Below are 22855 nucleotides of genomic sequence, written 5' to 3' on the forward strand. Positions count from 1 at the left end.
CACACACACACACACCCCCTCACAGAGACATCCACAGAAAACAGACATACACACACACACACACACACACACACCCTCACAGAGACATCCACAGAAAACAGACACACACACACACACACACACACACACACACCCTCACAGAGACATCCACAGAAAACAGACATACACACACACACACACACACACACACACACACCCTCACAGAGACATCCACAGAAAACAGACATACACACACACACACACACACACCCTCACAGAGACATCCACAGAAAACAGACATACACACACACACACACACACACACACACACACACACACACCCACCCTCACAGAGACATCCACAGAAAACAGACATACACACACACACACACACACCCACCCTCACAGAGACATCCACAGAAAACAGACATACACACACACACACACACACACACCCTCACAGAGACATCCACAGAAAACAGACATACACACACACACACACACACCCTCACAGAGACATCCACAGAAAACAGACACACACACACACACACACACACACACACACACACACACACACACACACACACACCCTCACAGAGACATCCACAGAAAACAGACATACACACACACACACACACACACACACACACACACACCCTCACAGAGACATCCACAGAAAACAGACATACACACACACACACACACACACACACACACACACACACACCCTCACAGAGACATCCACAGAAAACAGACATACACACACACACACACACACACACACACACACACCCTCACAGAGACATCCACAGAAAACAGACATACACACACACACACACACACACACACACACCCTCACAGAGACATCCACAGAAAACAGACATACACACACACACACACACACACACACACACACACACACCCTCACAGAGACATCCACAGAAAACAGACATACACACACACACACACACACACACACACACACACACACACACACACCCTCACAGAGACATCCACAGAAAACAGACATACACACACACACACACACACACACACACACACACACACACACACACACACACACCCTCACAGAGACATCCACAGAAAACAGACATACACACACACACACACACACACACACACACACACACACACACACACCCTCACAGAGACATCCACAGAAAACAGACATACACACACACACACACACACACACACCCTCACAGAGACATCCACAGAAAACAGACATACACACACACACACACACACACAGAGACATCCACAGAAAACAGACATACACACACACCCTCACAAAGGCATTCAGAGAAAATACACAAAGGCAAACATACACACACCCTTGCAGAGAGACCCACAGAAAAAAAATGCATACACACTCATAGAGACACAAACCAAAGCACAAAGACATAAAGACAGAAACCCACAGAAACACTCACAGGAGGAAACATTTATGCACCTAGCATCCCCTAAATTAACAGTGTGTGATATTCATGATAAAAGAATCGCAGAAATTAGGAGATCACTTTTTAAAGAATCATATTTGTAAATGTGTAAACAAAAATAATTCTGTGAATTCAAAACAGTACATTAATGATCTGGGTAGATGGCTAGATGAAGAAACCCCAACCAAGAGCACCACTTGAAATATAGTGTACAAATGTTCCCATCTGTCAGCTGTACTTTTTTGGATTTTGAAAATGCTGTACTCTATATGGTCTTGGTGGAACCATAAGCTGTGGTACTCATACCATTAGATCTGGTTAAATGCAGGATTTAGGCTTGTTGGTATGTATTTCAAAATTAAGTCAGCTGTAGTGTAAACTGAACAGTTTTATGTTAACCTGTCTCATTTCAAACACTGAGTAATCTTAGTCTGAGAGTATAATATTTTATGCAGATGTAAAAATCTCTCTATCTATCCTATAAATGCATATCTGCCAAAAGGGCACCTACCATTTGTGTATTGAGGAAACATTTCTGCATGGTTTTAAATATTGAATTTCTACAGCATTGTCAAATAAACAAACATAAATACACTGCTGCTAAAAAAAATTATTTTTATGGACCCCTGGCCCCACCATACAACTACTACCACACTGAAGTTACAATCCGAAATTGCACAAAGACATAAAAAACATATTACAACCCTTTGTAATGAGTCTAACCAGCCATCTAACTGACACAACACATCTTAAGTTTACTGAAAGAACAAAAGTGGAATGAAAATATGTTGTGGCTAACATAGAAATGAAGAATGTTTTTAATCTGTATGGATATCGAATAAAAGTGGTTTTATTCCAAGCAAGAAACAAGGTGTACTCGCAATTTCTTTCCAAGTTTATGCGTCAACCAGTAAGAGAGGACCCGTGTATGACTAATGCGGAGGCTGAAAGACGGCTCAACCAATTGCATGGAGGGTGTGTCAATGCATAGATGGTCTTTCCCTCTTCTTCTCCCTCTCCGCCTGCACTGTTAATTAGCCCATCTCTCTTAAACTCACCTTACTTTTGTACTCATGAACTTTACCTATTCCTAAACAATCTCTCTCCCCCTGCACCTCTTCTCAAAAACAGTCTTATTACTGCAAATTTGTATCATCTCATGTCACTCTCCCTCTTGCTTTTACTAACTGCTGGTGACATCTCCCCTAATCCTGGTCCCCAACAACTGCCTAGCCATGCACATCCATGTGTACCGTCCCATAGACTTAGAAAACAAAACCTTGCCAACCTTCCTCACATTCCTCGCATCAAAAGCCACTACCCCTTTCACTTGTGCATTCTGGAACTCTCGCTCTGTTTTCAACAAGCTCACTTCTATACATGACCCCTTTATCTCTCGCTGCCTTAACAGAAACCTGGCTCTCTCTGCTCATGACCTCCTCTCCTCCTCTCTTGTTACCTCATCACACTCCGTTTACAGGACTTCTCCAGACTGGCTCCCATCTTGTGGAACTCTCTGCCCCGCTCCACAAGACTCTCCCCTAGTTTTGAAAGCTTCAAGCGCTCCCTAAAGACTCTACTGTTCAGGGATGCATACAACCTACGCTAACCTTTCTTTATACCAGTTTCTCTTCTCCATCGCTATCCCCTGAACCCCCTTAGCATGTAAGCCTAAGAGTCCAGCTGTTTGTAGATCACCTTCTTAAGAGCTGACTACAACAGTGCAACTCTTGGCAGGGCCCTCTACCCATTTGATCCATATAATAGTTTTGTTGTACTCCGCATTTGTTTATAGCGCTGCAGAGTCTGTTAGCACTCTACAAATGACCGATAATAAATAACTGTCAAATACATTTAGATGAGAGGCGGCCTTCAAGGGCTTAGAAATTATAATATGAGCCTACTTAGGTTTAGCTTTCAACTAAGAATAACGAGAGCAAAGCAAATTTGATGATAAAAGTAAATTAGAAAGTTGTTTAAAATTACATGCCCTATCTGAATCATGAAAGTTTAATTTGGACTTTACTATCCCTTTATAGCGTATTGAGAGATGTATCTGCAGTGGTACATATCAGGAGTTCAATATTCACAATGAAAAAGCAATATTGTGAGTTTGTGTGTAAAACCAAAAAAAACCAAACAAACAAAAAAAAAACCCACCAAAATATTACCCCATATTCTGGCAGATATTGCTAATGAAATGACCATATGAAATGTGTCAAACCCCCCAAATGTAAAACCTCTGAGATGTCGTCTTTTTAAAAATATATACAGTACTCTTTTGTAGCAATTTTCGGTTGTGTAAAAGCTGAGACACTTACAATGGCAGCATATTAAAGGGACAGTCAACACCAGAATTGTTGTTTTAAAAGATAGATAATCCCTTAATTACCCATTCCCCAGTTTTGCATAACCAACACAGTTATAATACATGTTTTACTTCTGTGGTTACCTTCTATCTAAGCCTATGCAGACAGCCCCCTTTTTTCAGTTCCTTTGACAGACTTGCATTTTAGCCAATCAGTGCTCACTCCTCCTGTAAATTCACGTGCATGAGCTCAATGTTATCTATATGAAACACATGCACTAACGCCCTCTAGTGGTTAATAACTGTCAAATGCAGAGGTGGCCTTTAAGGTCTAAGAATTTAGCATATGAACCTACTAGCTTTAGCTTTCAACTAAGAATACCAATAGAACAAAGCTAAATTGGTGGTAAAAGTAAATTGGAAAGTTGTTTAAAATTACATGCCCTATTTGAATCATGAAAGTTTTTTTTGGACTTGGACTATCCCTTTAAATTTAAAAAATGGTAACAATGCACTTCTTGTGGTAGGTGACCTTTTAAAGTATCAAAAATAGGAGATAATCCTACACATGTGAGGTATTTTGAAAATTAGGATAAATAAATGCATTTATTTTGAGAGATTTTTCTAAAGCTGCATTAGTTGTGTATAAATGATTTAAGGTCAAACTCTGAAAAATTGTGTTCATTTTTTATTTTTTTGTATTTATTTACTTAATAGTAAAGGATCATACATACATACATGCATGTATATGTATGTATATTCACACCAAGAGAATGAAGCAAATTAGATAATACTAGTAAATTGCAAAGTTGTTTAAAATTGTCTATCTAAATCATGAAAGAATGAAAGAGAAATTTTAGGTTTCATGTCACTTTAAGCACACAAATCCTGATCATGGCCACCTTTTTATAGGGTGGGAGTTTTTATCAAACTTTCCATTGTCAATGCTGTTACACCATTTTTTTTGCATTCATTTTTTCACTGCATTTTTTGTTGTGTTAACAGCCTCTACGGAGATGCTGCAATGTTCGGGCTCAGCACACTCAAGCTGCCTCTCAGGCTGGGAACCACCTCTGGACAGGCCAGGAAACCCTTTCAGAGAGCGACCCTGAAATGTGGAACCTTGTTCAGAAGGAGAAAGATAGGCAGTGCCGTGGACTGGAACTCATTGCCTCTGAGGTATCTTAACTGGATAGATATGTAATAAAGCCATTCATTAAATTGTGAAAATTAAAAGTTCTGTTAATATTTTAAAAAAATTAAGAAAATTAAAAACAGGAATTTATTTTTTTCATTAAGTGAAAGTAAAACTTTCAGAATAGCTTCTAATTGTTTTTTGTATTTTTATGCTAGAATTTCTGCAGCCGGGCAGCCTTAGAAGCCCTTGGATCCTGCCTCAACAACAAATATTCTGAGGGCTACCCAGGCAAGAGGTGAGATACCATGATTCTGATTATCCCAGTGTTCTCCACAGAAATTTTTGCCAGCCGGGGGTCAGTGAAATATTTTGGAAAATTAAAACATTTTGTTACCTTCTTGGGTACAAATCAATTACATCATTTTAACAAATGCGTTTAATGATAACCAATGCAAAATGGGATATACATGTGTACAGGTCTAGCTTACAGCTCTAAGGGGTCATGTCAGTCCAGCACTACAGTAGTCTGTTCATGTATAGGAGAGCAGCAGTCTAACCTAACATTAGGTAACAAGCTTAATGGGATATACATGTGTACAGGTCTAGCTTACAGCTCTAAGGGGTCATGTCAGTCCAAATTAAATGTTGATTCAAAAAAAGCATAGAGTCTTGAAAAACTACTTATCAAATTTACTTGTTTCTCTTTGTATCCTTGGTTGAAATGTCCATTTCATGAGAGCATTTTGAGTTGGGCTCAGGATCATACAGGTGTCTTGCGCACTATATCAAATTGTTTGAAAACCTTGTTGCAAACACTGCTGCCATATAGTGCTTAAGACACATGCACACTCCTAAACCTCAATTTGGTGTCATGGACAGAAGCTATACTTCAATGAAGTCTAACAAGAGGAAGTGGCAAGTTTGATAATAGAAATAAACGGGAAAGTATTTTTCAGTTTGTTCACTACTGATTCATGGAGGTTGCCTTCCATGTCTCTAACATGTATTAATAAAAGTGCATTAAAGCCTACCTTTTAGCTCTTTTGTATTTTAAACAACTTTCCAATGTACTTCTGTTTCATTTGCTTTGTTCTCTTGGTATCCTTTTTTAAAAAAAACATACCTAGGTAGGAGCTAGCTACTTATTGGTGGTTGCACTTATATGCCTCATCAGTTTAATTTTAACTACAATCAAGAGTTTATTTTTAAATGGTACCGGTGTTGTACTATTTACTCTCAGGCAGGACATAGATGAAGATTTCTGCCTGGAGGATTATGATCTTAGCATTTGTAACTAAGTCCACTGCTGTTCCCACAGAAGCTGAGGAGTACAGGAAAACTTCAGTGTGAGGAACGGTTTCTTGCTATGCAGCAATAAGGTATGTTCAGTCATATTTTCTGCAGAGACTGTGTTAACTCAGAAAGGCTGACAGTATCCCCATTAGGGGAAGGGTAAGAAGTAATCCTAGTATGAAAGAGGTTTTACTAGCTTGCATGAAGGGCTATGTTTTTTGGGCACTTAGTTTGTTTATTAGAAAGTGACAAAAGTTTGTGTGTTCTGGGAGTAATGGTTTTTATGTTTATGGGAACGTTTGCTTGAGGGGTCATTTGGCTTATTTAGGGTTGTTATAACCCACATGGTTTTCAAACATAGTTTGCTAGATTTGTGTAGGCCCCAGCAACATCGAGTGAGGTGGGCGGGGCCTATTTTTGCGCCTCAGTTGCGCATTTAGTAATTCAGACAAGCAGCAAGCAACTTCTCCTGAGGTCCTGATAGTCTTCTGAGGGCCTATTCGAAGCTTTAACCACAGATTATTGTTCCTAAGAGCAGGTAGGGCCACAGCAGAGCTGTGGCAAGGTGCTAATAGGGGTTTTAACCGGTTTTTAGACAAATTTCAATCCGGTTTTGTCATTTGTGGGTTTATTGCTTATTTACTTGTGGTGTAATCCTTCTAAGGCTTAGTGGGTACACTGTTAAAATTTCGGAAAATTAGAAGCAATTTTAACCTGTTTTGCAGTTTGTGTATGCCTTTTTTTCTCTTAAAGGCACAGTACCGTTTTTGCAAATTGTGTTTTTTTCATTAAGTAAAGTGTTTTCCAAGCTTGCTTGCTTTATTACTAGTCTGTTAAACATGTCTGACTCTGAGGAAACTCATTGCTCAATTTTGTTTAGAAGCCATTGTGGAACCCCCTCTTAGAATGTGTCCCACTTGTACTGATATGTCTATAAATTGCAAACAGCATATTTTGACTTATAAAAATTTGGCATTAAATGATTCTCAGACAGAAGGAAGTCAGGTTTTGCCATCTAGTTCTCCCCAAGTGTCACAACCGGTAACGCCCGCACAAGCGACGCCAAGTACTTCTAGTGCGTCTAATTCTTTCACCTTGCAAGATATGGCTTCAGTTATGAATACTACCCTCACACAGGTTTTATCTAAACTGCCTGGGTTGCAAGGGAAGTGCAGTAGCTCTGGGTTAAGAACAAATGCTGAGCCTTCTGACGCTTTAGTAGCCGTATCCGATATTCCCTCACAATGTTCTGAGGTAGGGATGAGGGATTTGCTGTCTGAGGGAGAGATTTCTGATTCAGGAAAGAAGCTCCCTCAGACAGATTCAGATATGATGGCATTTAAATTTAAGATAGAGCACCTCCGCTTATTGCTCGGAGAGGTTTTAGCTACTCTGTATGATTGTGACCCTATTGTAGTTCCAGAGAAATTGTGTAAAATGGACAAATATTTAGAGGTTCCCGTTTACACTGATGTTTTTCTGGTCCCTAAGAGGATTTCGGACATTGTTACTAAGGAGTGAGATAGACCAGGTATTCCGTTCACTCCCCCTCCTGTTTTTTAAGAAAATGTTCCCTATTTCTGACATCATAAAGGACTCATGGCAGACGGTCCCTAAGGTGGAGGGAGCTATTTCTACTCTGGCTAAGCGTACAACTATACCTATTGAAGACAGTTGTGCTTTCATTGATCCTATGGATAAAAAATTAGAGGGTCTCCTAAAGAAAATTTTTGTTCATCAAGGTTTTCTTCTTCAACCTATAGCATGCATTGTTCCTGTAACCACTGCAGCTGCCTTTTTGGTTTGAGGCTCTGGAAGAGGCTCTTCAGATGGAGACCCTACTAGATGATATTTTGGACAGAATTAAGGCTCTTAAGTTGGCTAATTCTTTTATTACAGACGCCGCTTTTCATCTTGCTAAGTTAGCGGCAAAGAATTCAGGTTTTGCCATTTTAGCGCGTAGAGTGTTATAGCTTAAGTCCTTGTCAGCTGATGTGTCATCTAAATCTAAGCTTTTGTCCATCTCTTTCAAAGGTAAGACCTTATTCGGGCCTGCACTGACAGAGATCATTACTGGAGGGAAGGGTCATACCCTCCCTCAGGATAAGTCAAATAAGACAAGGACCAAACAAAATAATTTTCGTTCCTTTCGAAACTTCAAGAGTGGTCCCACTTCCTCTTCCTGTTGGCAAAGTTCCCCTCTTGCTTTGCTGCAGAGGAAGTGGCAAAGAGAGCACCACAGCAGAGCTGTCTATATAGCTCCCCCCTTAACTCCACCCCCCAGTCATTCTCTTTGCCGGCTCTAAGCAGGAAGGGTAAAGTGAAAGAGGTGTTAAGCTGTTAGTTTAATTTTAACTACAATCAAGAGTTTATTTTTAAATGGTACCGGTGTTTTACTATTTACTCTCAGGCAGGACATAGATGAAGATTTCTGCCTGGAGGATTATGATCTTAGCATTTGTAACTAAGGTTCACTCTCTCGCGCTCTCGCGCTCTTAGAAAATGTAACCCAGGGATACCTTCTAGAATTCAAGGGGAGGTTCCATCTTTCTCAATTGTTTCTAAACCCGACAAAAAGAGAGGCGTTCTTACACTGTGTAGAAGACCTTTTTACCATGGGAGTGATCTGCCCAGTTCCAAAAGCAGAACAAGGGCAGGGGTTCTACTCCAATCTGTTTATTGTTCCCAAGAAGGAGGGAACATTCAGACCAATTCTGGATCTCAAGATCCTAAACCAGTTCCTAAGAGTCCCATCTTTCAAGATGGAAACCATTCGGACTATCTTACCATTGATCCAGGAGGGTCAATATATGACAACCGTGGATTTAAAGGATGCGTATCTACACATTCCTATCCACAAAGATCATCACCAGTTCCTCAGGTTCGCCTTTCTGGACAAGCATTATCAGTTTTTAGCTCTTCCTTTCGGGTTGGCCACGGAGCCACAAATCTTCACGAAGGTGCTAGGTTCCCTTCTGGTGGTTCTAAGGCCTCGGGGCATAGCAGTGGTGCCTTATCTAGACGACATTCTGATTCAAGCGTCGACCTTCCAACTAGCCAAATCTCACACGGACTTAGTGTTGGCCTTTCTAAGATCTCACGGGTGGAAGGTGAACGTAAAAAAAGAGTTCTCTTTCCCCCCTCACAAGAGTTTCATTTTTAAGGACTCTGATAGACTCAGTGGACATGAAAATATTTTTGACGGAGGTCAGGAAATCAAAGATTTTATCCACCTGCCGAGCTCTTCATTCCATTCCTCGGCCGTCAGTAGCTCAGTGTATGGAGGTAATGGGTCTAATGGTAGCGGCAATGGACATAGTTCCGTTTGCTCGCTTGTATCTCAGACCATTGCAACTTTGCATGCTCAATCCGTGGAATGGGGATTATGTCGATTTATCTCAAATAAATCTGGATCAAGAGACCAGAGATTCTCTTCTTTGGTGGTTGTCACAGGATCATCTGTCACAGGGAATGTGTTTCCGCAGGCCAAAATGGGTTATAGTGACGACAGACGCCAGCCTTCTGGGGTGCAGTCTGGAATTCCCTAAAGGCTCAGGGTTTGTGGACTCGGGAGGAGGCTCTCCTACCGATAAATATTCTGGAATTAAGAGTGATATTCAATGCTCTCCAGGCATGGCCTCAGCTGGCTTCAGCCAGATTAATCAGGTTTCAGTCAGACAACATGACTGTGGCTTATATCAATCATCGGGGCGGAACAAGGAGTTCCTTAGCGATGATAGAGGTCTCAAGGATAATCCGATGGGCAGAGGCTCACTCTTGCCATCTGTCAGCGATCTATATCCCAGGTGTAGAGAACTGGGAGGCAGACTTTCTAAGTCGTCAGACTTTTCATCCGGGGGAGTGGGAACTCCATCCAGAGGTGTTTGCTCAACTGGTTCGGCTATGGGGCACACCAGAATTGGATCTGATGGCGTCTCGTCAGAATGCCAAACTTCCTCGTTACGGCTCCAGGTCAAGGGATCCTCAGGCTGTACTGATAGATGCTCTAGCAGTACCCTGGTCGTTCAACCTGGCTTATGTGTTTCCACCTTTCCCTCTCCTTCCACGTCTGATTGCCAGAATCAAACAGGAGAGAGCATCAGTGATTTTGATAGCGCCTGCGTGGCCACGCAGGACTTGTTATGCAGACCTGGTGAACATGTCCTCTCTTCCACCATGGTCTCTGCCGCTGAGACAGGACCTTCTGATTCAAGGTCCATTCAGGCATCCAAATCTAATTTCTCTGCAACTGACTGCTTGGAGATTGAACGCTTGATTCTATCAAAGCAGGGTTTCTCTGAGTCAGTCATAAATACCTTGATTCAGGCTCGAAAGCTTGTTACCAGGAAATCATAAGATATGGCATAAATATCTTTTTTGGTGCGAATCCAAAGGCTTCTCCTGGAGTAAAATCAGGATTCCTAGGATTTTGTCTTTTCTCCAAGAGGGATTGGAGAAAGGATTGTCAGCTAGTTCTTTAAAAGGACAGATATCTGCTCTGTCTATTTTGTTGCACAAGCGTCTGGCAGATGTTTCAGACGTTCAGGCTTTAGCTAGAATTAAGCCTGTGTTTAAATCTGTTGCTCCGCCATGGAGTCTAAATTTAGTTCTTAGAGTTCTTCAGGGGGTTCTGTTTGAACCCATGTATTCCATAGATATTAAGCTTTTATCTTGAAAAGTTTTGTTCCTAGTTGCTATCTCTTCAGCTCGAACAGTTTCTGAACTATCTGCATTAAAATGTGACTCGCCTTATCTTGTGTTCCGTGCTGATAAGTTGGTTTTACGTACCAAGCCTGGGTTCCTACCTAAGGTTGTTACTAGCAGGAATATCAATCAGGACATTGTTTTTCCTTCTCTGTGTCCTAATCCTTCTTGTAAGAAGGAACGTCTGTTGCACAACTTGGATGTGGTTCGTGCTTTGAAATTTTATTTGCAGGCAACCAAAGATTTTCGTCAAACATCTTCTTTGTTTGTTATCTATTCTGGAAAGCGTAGGGATCAAAAGGCTACGGCGACTTCTTTCCTTTTGGCTGAAAAGCATCATCCGTTTGGCTTATGAGACTCCTCGACAGCAGCCTCCTGAAAGGATTACAGCTCATTCTACTAGAGCGGTAGCTTCCACATGGGCTTTTAAAAATGAGGCTTCTGTTGAACAGATTTGTAAGGCTGCGACTTGGTCTTCGCTTCATACCTATTTCAAATTTTACAAATTTGATACTTTTGCTTCTTCGGGCCGTTTTTGGGAGAAAGATTTTGCAAGCAGTGGTGCCTTCCATTTAGGTTTCTGTCTTGTCCCTCCCTTCATCCGTGTCCTAAAGCTTTGGTATTGGTATCCCACAATTAAGGATGAATCCGTGGACTCTGTACATCATGCAAAAGAAAACAAAATTTATGCTTACCTGATAAACTTCTTTCTTTTGCAATGTACCGAGTCCACGGCCCGCCCTGTCTATTCAAGACAGATGGTATTTTTGATTAAAAACTTCAGTCACCTCTGCACCTTATAGTTTCTCCTTTTTTCTTCCTTGGCCTTTGGTCGAATGACTGGGGGTTGGAGTTAAGGGGGGAGCTATATAGACAGCTCTGCTTTGGTGCTCTCTTTGCCACTTCCTGTTGGGAAGATAATATCCCCCAAGTAAGGATGAATCCGTGGACTCGGTACATCGCAAAAGAGAGAAATTTATCAGGTAAGCATACATTTTTTTTTTTTAACATTTTTCTAATGAAAGCTATAGCTTTTTCAAAAGTGTATTTAAGTATGCACAGAGCCACCCTCATTTTAAACACAGCACTTGCTCAGAGCGCCTAAGATGCTTGTACCATCTGATAACTCAATTTATATATTGCTGGCAGGATACAAGCCCCACTGGTGCTCTGAGCAGCTGCAATGTTTAAAATGCTGGTGGACTGAGAATACCTAGCAATGCCTCACATGCAGAGAAAAATGTTAACAATAAAACAGTGATAACTTTTACTAGTAGCATTGCAAACATGTTTCTATTCAATGATGTAATTGATCTATACACATATACATTTTGACCGTAACATGCTTTTAAGCATTCTCTTGTGTATCGACTGACAATGTCCCAAGATTTGCAGTAGTACATGAACACAAGTTTTGATACTAAAGCTAAAAAGGCTAAAGCAGCCGTTTGTAGGGCACTTCCATTGTGAGAGATAGTGTATCACAAAAGTGACTACACCCTTCACATTTTTGTTAATATTTTATTATATCGTTTCATGTGACAACACTGAAGAAATTACATTTTGTTACAATGTAAAGTAGTGAGTGTACAGCCTGTATAACAGTGTAAATTTGTTGTCCCCTCAAAATAACTCAACACACAGCCATTAATGTCTAAACTATGGGCAACAAAAGTGAGTACACCCCTAAGTGGAAATGTCCAAATAGGGCTCAAAGTGTCAATATTTTGTGTGGCCACCATTAATTTTCAGCCCTGCCTTAACCCTCTTGGGCATGGAGTTCACCAGAGCTTCACAGGTTGCCACTGGAGTCCTCTTCCACTCCTCCATGATGACATCACAGAGCTGGTGGATGTTAGAGACCTTGCTCTTCCCCACCTTCCATTTGAGGATGCCCCACAGATGTTCAAAAGGATTTAGGTCTGAACACATGCTTGGCCAGTCCATCACCTTTACCCTCAGCGTTTTTAGCAAGGTAGTGGTCGTCTTGGAGGTGTGTTTGGGGTAGTTATTATGTTGGAATACTGCCCTGCAGCCCAGTCTACGAAGGGAGGGGTTCATGCTCTGCTTCAGCATGTCACAGTACATGTTGGCATTCGTGGTTCCCTCATTGAACTGTAGCTCCCCAGTGCCGGCAGCACTCATGCAGGCCCATACCATGACACTCCCACCACCATGCTTGACTGTAGCAAGACACACTTGTCTTTGTACTCCTCACCTGGTTGCCGTCACACGCTTGACACCATCTGGACCAAATAAGTTTATCTTGGTCTCATCGGACCACAGGACATGATTCCAGTAATCCATGTCCTTAGTCTGCTTGTCTTCAGCAAACTGTTTGCGGGCTTTCTTGTGCATCATCTTTAGAAGAGGCTTCCTTCTGGGACGACAGCCATGCAGACCAATTTGATGCTGTGTGCGGCGTATGGTCTGAGCACTGACAGGCTGATCCCCCAACCCTTCAACCGCTGCAGCAATGCTGGCAGCACTCATACGTCTATTTCCCGAAGACAACCAAAGAGTGGAACCTGACCTGTGAAACCGCTGTATGGTCTTGCCCACCATGCTGAAGCTCAGTTTCAGGGTCTTGGCAATCTTCTTATAGCCTAGGCCATCATTATGTAGAGCAAAAATTCTTTTTTTTAGATCCTCAGAGTTCTTTGCCATGAGGTGCCATGTTGAACTTCCAGTGACCTTTATGAGAGAGTGTGAGAGCGATAACACCAAATTTAACACACCTGCTCCCCATTCACACCTGATATCTTGTAACCCTAAAGAGTCACATGACACCGGGGAGGGAAAATGGCTAATTGGACCCAATTTGGACATTTCCACTTAGGGATGTCCTCACTTTTGTTGCCAACGGTTTTGACATTAATGGCTGTGTGTTGAGTTATTTTGAGGGGACAGCAAATTTGCACCGTTATACAGGCTGTACACTCACTACTTAATATGGTAGCGAAGTGTCATTTCTTCAGTGTTGCCACATGAAAAGATATAATAAAATATTTACAAAAATGTGAGGAGTGTACTCACTTTATATGAGATACTCTACATACTATGTACTTATGTCTTTTTTTAAATTTCAGAAAAACAATATAAGCTGAATAATCAACAAACAATTCAGTTCATTTGCAAGAAAGGATTAGAACAAAATGCAGAAACATTTGTCTGCTTGTTTCTTTAAACCAATCCTTACAATTTAAATGTGACAGGTTCAGGCCGCACAGCCACAGAACCATCATCACATGAAAGTCCCCAACCAGCTTGCTGGGGAACTAAGATAACACACTTAATTCTATATTGGCATACTGGTTATTGCATAGGAAAGACTTTTAACATGGTGGACCAAAATAGATCATGAATGATATAAACCATGGTCTAGTTATGTCTGTATCTGGAAATTTGGAAGGAGCGTTTATCTCTTTTCAAACTATAACCTTGGAAACAGACTTTTTTTTTTTTTTTTTTAAGTTTTCAAAAAAGCTTTATTTAGAACTTTCATAGATACAGAAACAATACTCAAAAGTGTGAGGCAATTTTCAAGGTCTTAACATATTATTCTCTGTTGCGCTCAACATGGAGCAAGTGTCTATACATGAGTTAGTGACATATGGTTAAAGTCAATTTTCTCCTATTAGGAAAGTGCACTCTTCACGTGATAAGAGTTCTGATAAAGTCCAGCATTGTATTTAGGCAAGCTCTCGGTTGTCCGCAATTTATTTTAGTGTTGTGCCTATCTGGTGCACTTGCCGATTGTTAAGTGGATAGGCAATTTGCGGGATAAGCAGACATAGCATCGTCACTTAACAGGTTATTATAGACTGTACAGTAGCGACTTCATCCGGGTTTCTCCCCGGCCAGGCTTGAGGTCGACATTACTGGCATTGGAGGCAAGTTGTCAGTGAGCAGTATTATGAGAGTGATAGCAGTTGGGGTCACAGGTCGTTCAGGTGTGTTGGGTAGGCCCCGCTTATGTGTCAGTGGGTGTGTCAGGGGTGTAGTGCTTCCACATATTTAACATTAGCTCATGTGTTTCTATGGAACCTGATCTAAGGTGATGATATCTCTCTAAGTGGAGTAAGTTTTCTACCTGCTCCCTCCATTCTGTTGCTGTGGGGGCTACGTTGGATTTCCAGTGTTTTGGAATTAGCATTTTAGCACTGTTAATTAAAAGGATAAGTAGAGTGCTTGCTATGGGGTTAGTCAGTTTTGGAACTCCCACAAATAGTAGGATTTGGGGGTCATTAGGAATTCCATGGCCCACAATGTCTGAAATCTGTTTGAGTACCTCTACCCAGAACGAGTCCAACCTGTCACACTTCCACCATATGTGTGTTGGGTCTCCCACCTCCCTGCATCCCCTCCAGCATTTATTGGAGGCCGTTTTATAAATCTTATGTAGTCTGTTTGGAGTGAGGTACCACCTGGTTAGAAATTTGTAATTCATCTCAAGCACCCTAGTAGAGATGGAGGATTTTTTGGTGGTCTGGAAAGCTTTATACCAGTTCTTGTGGTTTAAGTTTATCCCCAACTCCCTCTCCCAGGCTTTGGTGTAAGATGGCAGTTGTGACTCATTCTTAGTTATTAATTGTTTATATAGGATGGATATAGCATGTCTAGGTGTATGTTCAAGTAGACATAGGCCTTCAAATAATGTCAGTTTTCTGGAGAGGTGCTGTTTATGCGGGTGTGTTGCGATGAAGTGACACATTTGTGCGTAGGAGTACCAGTTCAGATGGATGTCTGGGTGTAATTCCTCAATGTCGTCTAACGTCCTGAGTTTACCCTCCTGGAAAAATATTGCTATTGTACTATTTTTAATGTGTCTGCCTTTCTCTAGGTGTTTGTCTTTAATAGTCCATGGGAGTGTAGGGTTGTGGCATAGAGAAAGCATTGGGGAGTATGCGTGCGAGATACCTGTGGAGGTGGTTATCAGTCTGTCTCATGTTGTGAAGAATTCAGTCAGTATTGGGTATTGGTGTATCATATCGGGTCGGTGCTTGCCTTGAATCCAAGCTGTTGTCCCTGCATTACTTACTCCCATAATGTGTCTGTCAATTTGGACCCATTGCTTGTGTTCGCTGTTTGTGCACCAGTCTAACAGTCTGTGTAGTGTAATGGCATTTTTGTATGAGTGGACATCAGGAACCCCCAAGCCGCCCTTCTCTCTGGGCAAATACAGTGTTTGTTTTGTAATTCTCGGCTTGATCCCTTTCCATATGAATTGTTCAATCAGTGATTGTAAGCGAGTTAGGTATTGGAATGGCAGGTGTATTGGCGTAGTCTGTAACAAGTACAAGATCCTCGGTAGGACATTCATTTTAATTACATTTATTCTGCCCACCCAAGAGATTGATTTATTTCTCCAGCTCGAGAGATCTGTTAGCAAAGATTCCTCTAATTTTTTGAAGTTGGCCAGGAATATAGTCTTTATGTCAGGTGCTAAATGTATGCCCAGGTATTTCAATGTCGCGTTTTGTTTTTTAGGGGACAGTTGGGGATTAGTTGGTCTAGTGTCTTGTCTTCGTAGGATATGTTTATCAACTCTGATTTTGTGGTGTTGACTAAAAAATTAGAAACCTGTCCAAACTCCCTGAACATCTGAATAACTTTTGGTATGGCCAGATCTACCTTCGTGAGGGTGAGGAGGATGTCATCCGCGTATAGAGCCAGCTTGTGCTCGCTGTGTCCTATAGTGACGCCCGTGACCTGAGTGTTGTTTCTTATTTTCTGTGCTAGTGGCTTTTTGGACAGTGCGAAGAGCACTGGGGAGAGCGGGCAGCCCTGTCTCGTCCCATTCTTTATAAAGAATCTCTCCGAAAGTAGGCCGTTTACCTTTACTTTGGCTGTAGGGTGTGCGTATAGAGAGAAGACCTGAGCTAAAAATTTGTTGCCGAATTTCATTTTTTGCATGGTTGCTTTTAAGAATAGCCAATTAACCCTATCAAAGGCTTTTTCCGCGTCTATGGAGACTAAGACCGCTGGGATTTTGTTAACTTTGACATAGGATATAATTTGAAGGGCTTTTATCGTGTTGTCCCTTGCTTCTCTCCCCGGCACGAACCCCACCTGATCAGTGTTGATCAGTTTGGGTAGATAGAGGTTTATTCTGTTTGCAAGTATTTTTGCAAAGATTTTTATGTCCGAATTCAGCAGTGAAATTGGGCGAAAGTGTTCTGGTCTGTCTGGTTGTTTTCCCGGCTTTTGTAGTACGGTTATGTGTGCTTCTAGCATATTTTCAGTGAAACCTGTGGAGGGTGTGAAAGAGTTGAATAAATTCGCCAAGTGTATTGCTAAGTGGTCTATGTATTTTTTATAATACTTCATGCTGAAGCCATCAGGGCCTGGGCTTTTCCCACTTGGCATGTCCTGAACTGCCTTTTTAATTTCATCAATTGTGATGGGAGAGTCTAGCTTGTCAGTGTCTTCTTTCTCAAGGGTGGGCAGGTCCAGATCTGTCAGGTATTTTTCTATATCTTGCGGTGTGGTGTGGTCTGGTATGTTATATAGTGTGGAGTAGTATTGTCTGAAAACTTCCGCGATGCTTTTACTGTCTTTGTGTGCTCTACCTTGTTTGTCTTGTATGTCCTGAACGTATGTGTTCAACTGTCTTCTCTTGAGAGCTCTAGCTAAGGAAGTACCTGCTTAGTCCTGTACGTCAAAATATTTCTGCTTAAGTATAGCGGATTTCAATTGATGTTCTTTGTTAAGGTGGTCTCTAAGGGACTGTCTAGCCTTAGTCAGTCAGGGATTTTAGTAGTGTCTTGGACTGCGGGTCTTGTTTATGTTGTTTTTCCCAGTAGCCAATTTGTGAAAGTGTAGAATTTACGAATTGCCTTTTTTCCCTTTTCTCCCTAGCTTTTAAGGCGATGAATTCCCCCCTCAATACACTTTTATGGGCTTCCCATAGTGTGGCTGGTGTTATTTCTTCCGTAGCGTTCTCTCTAAAGTAGTCGGTTAGTATTTTCTCTATCTCTATGTTAGTCAGTGCGTGTTCTAGCAAGTAATCATCAAGCCTCCAAATGTATGGTTTTTGCGGCAGATCTGGCCATTCTACCATACACTGAACAGGCGCATGGTCCGACCATGTGATCTGTAGGATTTTAGAATCTGCTATCAAGGCTAACCCTGTTTGGTCAGTGAAAATGTAGTCAATTCTCGTGTATGAGGCGTGAGGGTGGGAGTAGAAGGTGTAGTCCTTGGTTTTAGGGTTAAGTACCCTCCATATGTCTTGTAGTCTTAGTTGTTGAAGGTGGTTTTTAACTGACTTAATTACTTTCTGGGGAGTGCTGGTACTGCCAGTGGATGTATCTATGGAGGGATCTAGAGGTAGGTTAAAGTCTCCTCCGATAAATAGGGTTCCTTTAGCATGTACTAGGAGTGACCGGAAAATAGTCCTGAATGTGTGTTGTTGCTCTTTATTGGGTAAGTAAATATTTGCGAATGTGACCGGTTTATTAAATAAGAGGCCTACTAAAATTAGGTATCTGCCGTCCTTGTCCTTCTCTACATAGGTGGCCTGAATGTTTACAGAATTTTTGAAAAGTATTCCCACCCCCCCTTTTTTAGATGAACCTGAAGCCAGGAATGTCGTCTTGTATTTGTGGCTTAATGTCTTTGGCTCTCTCCCCCTTTTGAAGTGCGTTTCTTGGATAAAAAGGATGTCTCCTGTGTTTTTGTATAAGTCCCTGAAGACTATAGATCTCTTTTCGGGGCTGTTCAATCCCTTTACGTTTACTGTCGTTAGTGAGAGCGTGTGGGTGCGTGAAGTCATTATTTGTTGTTATATTTGGATGTACAAATGCGGCAAGTAGAACTTTTGCAAACAAATGTCAATAAATATTAAAACAGTACAATCACCAATAACTTATTATAAACAGTGTAGCAAAGTATTGGTATAGAATATCTGTAACCGTAACTACAAAGCAATAGTGGTTTGACAAGATTGATTTCTGATAACTGCCAACTGCATGCAAGTGATAAGATTAACAGAAAATATCAGAAGTAACTGTACAAGGACTAATATCCCCACCCCCAAACCGTTTTAATAAAGACTGAGAGTAAAAAACAAAGTTAACCCTCTAAAAATAACAGATAATACGACCTTTAGCCTTGTTGGAGCATCTGAGAGAACTGTCCAGCCTATTGAGAAAGGCAAGTCAATTGCCTGTGCAGTTCATTTCTTGTGGTCTTGAGGGGACAGGAGGTTGTAGATTTCTTAGTTGCGAGCCCATTTCTTTACCAAGTGCACGTTGATTATCTCTCTGACCAAGCTGTTCCTCTTCAGGCTCTGTTATGTTGAGTTGTAGGGCGCTGTTGAAGTTGGAAAGGTCATCGAGGTTTCTGTAAACTGCTGTGGTACCTCCTCTAGTTGCGATGACACTTACGGGGAAGCCCCATCTGTATGGAATATTCTTGTCCCTAAGGACTGATGTGATGAAGTGCAGGTCTCTCCTTTTTTGCAGGGTTGTGGGGCTCAGGTCGGCAAAAACCTGAATGTGGTTACCTGCATGCATAATCTTCTGTTTTTGCCTCGCATGTCTGAGGATTTCTTCTTTATCCTTGAAGTTGAGGAGTTTCAGTATGATGTCTCATGGGGGTTTGGCTCTCAGGGCTCTGTGGGCTCTTTCAATATTTATGTCTGGGGCGCTGTTATTGCCTTTAATTGTACGAAATAAGTCCTGTAAGCACCCCTCTATTGCAGAATGTTGAATTGATTCTGGTATACCACGTATACGTAAGTTATTGCGCCTACCCCTGTTGTCCAGGTCTTCCACCCTGTCTAATAAATGATGTATTGTTTCCTGCTGGTCGTATACCATTTTTGAAATGTGTTGGACATCATTATCTGTTGTGTTGTAGTGCTCCTCCAGTGCTGTTACTCTGCTGGAGACTTTTGATATGTCCTTTTTAAGCTCCCCATACCAGTTTTTCACTTCCCCTATTATTTCTTTAATGTCCTCTTTAGTACACAATGAGTTGATGTCATCTTTAGTTAAGATTTGTGCTGTACACATGGAGGCAGGGGGTGTATGCTGGTCTGTGATTTTAACTTGTTCCATCTTTTGTGTTGGGACTGTAGGTTCTTGTAGTTTAAGATATTGCTGTATTGGCTTTACTTTATTTGTGGTATCTGGCTTAGCTGATCTGCGGCCTGGCATGGCCAGTTGCGGGGGTTTGAGAATGTTGTTTTTTTTTTTTTTTGCTTTATTTTCTTTTTTCTTTTTTTCTTTTGATCTTTGTTTTTCCCCTGTCTGACTGCTGCTGACAGCTTTTTATGCCAATCTCCTGTTAGTGTGCGCTAATTGGTGTGGCAGTTTAGTTTGTACCCTTTACTTGCAGTCTTTATATGTGGGCTTGAGGTTCACTGCTGGGGTGGTCACTGCTACGTGACAGGGTTGGAATGTTAGGCTTATGGCTGCCTGTATCTTATGTGGTCCCCCTTTACATGCTTCCTTTTTATTAGCCGTTTGGTTTATACCCCCTAGTTTGTTATTTTTTATGTGGGTGAGGTATGGAGGCTCGTGAAGTGATCCCCTGCAGGAAGTTCTTAAATACCTGTGCCTTCTTTAACAGCTTGACGGATTTTCGGCCTGATGATCGATAGCGCTGACCCCGCTTGTCGCAACCGATGACGTCACAACTTGAGGGAGCCTGCACTCGGTAAACCCCCGGGCCTGATTCTGGGTGCTGCCTTTTGTAATCTGTGGCGGTCGGGCCTCTGCTATTTAGCTGCTCACGGAGCTGCTGTGCGGTCAATGCGCTCCCGGCGCCAGAGCGCCCGTGGCGTAGTTCCAGCTGCGGTCCTTGGTACTTCTGGGGTTATCGAGTGCGTGATTATTCCTATTTTCTTTTTTTTGGGTATACGGGCTGCTTCAATACTTGCTCCCCACTGTAGGGCTGAGTCTCTCAATGTATATATGTAATATATTAGGCGATTTTTATATGGTTTGGGCAATGGGGCCTAGGAGCTCTTGGATCAGTCAGCCATCTCCCAGCGCGGCCAAGCTCCGCCCCCCCGGAAACAGACTTTTTAAATGGTCATATACAGACTTGCAGATTTGTTTACACATATGCGTTCTTACTTTCCATTGTTAAAACAAGGCAAGTACATATTACAGTAAAAACGAAGACCTGTGACTCTGTGTATCATCAATCATAGAGGTAAGCCAAACCTCTATGCACAACAAGATAGAGTTGACGGCTCCAGTTGAGAAGTACAGCTAAAACTCAAGCTCATTCAGAATAGAGGCTAACCATGCCCCTATCTGTATTTCAGGTGAGAAATAAACCTTAAATGTTAGAGGATAGTTAATGTACTCCCGCTTGTCTGAGCCATCAAACACTTAAAGGGGCATTAAACACTTTGAGATATATATAAAAAAAACCTCTGCAATATACTTTCATTATTTATTTTGTCCTTTTCCTGTGATTACATTCTGAGATTGTGAGCTTTTCAATTCCTGTTAGAAGTGCAGAACTCTGTTATATTCCACACGGCCATTGGCTGCAAACTCTAGTTACTTATTTATAACTGGCCACAATAGAGAAAGTAGCCTGTTAAAACATGGCAGCTCCCCTTATTTTATAGACTTATTTTATCAATTTTCAGGCTAATCTATTTTTTTTTTTTTTAAATGCATCATTCAATCTAGCATTTATTTAGTGTTTTTAATGTACCTTTAGGATCTAAGCACTGTCAAAAGTAAATCACATCAAATTCTCTGTACTTTTAAGTGGAAATTTAAAGGAATAGCCTAGTCAAAATTAAACTTTCATGATTCAGATAGAGTAGGCAATTTCTTTCCTATGGCAAAGAGTCCATGATTCATTCCAATTACCAGTGGGATATTAACTCCTGGTCAGCAGGAGGCAGCAAAGAGCACCCCAGCAAAGCTGTTAAAGGGACAGTAAACCTTAAAAATGTTATATAATTCTGCACATAGTGCAGAATTATATAACATTATAGTAGCCAAACATTAAAAAACATAATTGTACCCTATTAATTTAAAAAAACAAATGCTGTTTCACAGACCCGCTCTCTGCTGAGCGGGTCTGTTATATTTAGTCAGCACATCGGGCCAGCTGTATAGTCGCAGCCCGGCCCGACCGCGCCATAAGACTAAGTGCAGCTCGCTCCTGTGACAGGAGCGAGCTGCACGTAGTCTTATGGCGCGGTCGGGCCGGGCTGTGACTATACAGCTGGCCCGATGCGCTGACTAAATATAACAGACCCGCTCAGCAGAGTGCAGAGAGCGGGTCTGTGAAACAGCGTTTTTTTTTTTTTTAAATTAATAGGGTACAATTATGTTTTTTAATGTTTGGCTACTTTAATGTTATATAATTCTGCACTATGTGCAGAATTATATATCCTTATTTTTAAGGTTTACTGTTCCTTTAAGTATCACTTCCCTTACCCATAGCCGCCAGTCATTCTTTGCCTTGATCGTGGGAGGATCGCGAAGAAGGTGTCTGAAGATATTTAATCCTTTAATGGGTACTTTTCCCTCCAAGCAAGGAATTGGGGTTATGCTGTGTCCATGTCAATCTCTTTAGTAGGAGTAATGGTGGCTTTTAGCAGTTAGAAGGCGGCGAGGTGGTCCTTGCTTTATTTCTAACATTTATGCTACCCCTTTGATAGAAAACCAGAGTTGGTTACTCTGTTTTTTTCTTTTTCTACAGGTACCTGACAGATGTTGGTGTATCAGTCACACCTTAGAAGCGACTAACAAGTAATTGTAAATAGACTTACAAGTAAGAATAGGTAACTTAAATCTGTGAGGAAAATTCCACCAATGCCCTCGCAAAATCAGAGCTAGATAGTTTTTAGTTAGAAAAAATGTTTTTCTCCATTCATACACTAAAATTTATTAAAGTCAAAATTTTAACCACACATACATTTAGCAAGAGCTAAGAATTAAAAACACTACACCTAAGTTGAGCTGTGATTTTTAAATTAGTCTGAAATCA

General features: G+C 41.4%; 1 protein-coding gene across 1 annotated transcript in view; it reads left to right on the top strand.

Annotated features, from left to right (window-relative positions):
- SHMT2 (serine hydroxymethyltransferase 2) overlaps positions 1-22855 on the top strand; it is a 290678-nt gene that overhangs the window by 48518 nt on the left and 219305 nt on the right. The window contains 2 exon segments of the mRNA XM_053708176.1: positions 4753-4926; positions 5101-5180. Of these exon segments, the coding sequence (XP_053564151.1) occupies positions 4753-4926; positions 5101-5180 (254 nt within the window).

The sequence above is a fragment of the Bombina bombina genome, chromosome 3 (genome assembly GCF_027579735.1).
Source record: "Bombina bombina isolate aBomBom1 chromosome 3, aBomBom1.pri, whole genome shotgun sequence".
NCBI lineage: Eukaryota > Metazoa > Chordata > Amphibia > Anura > Bombinatoridae > Bombina > Bombina bombina.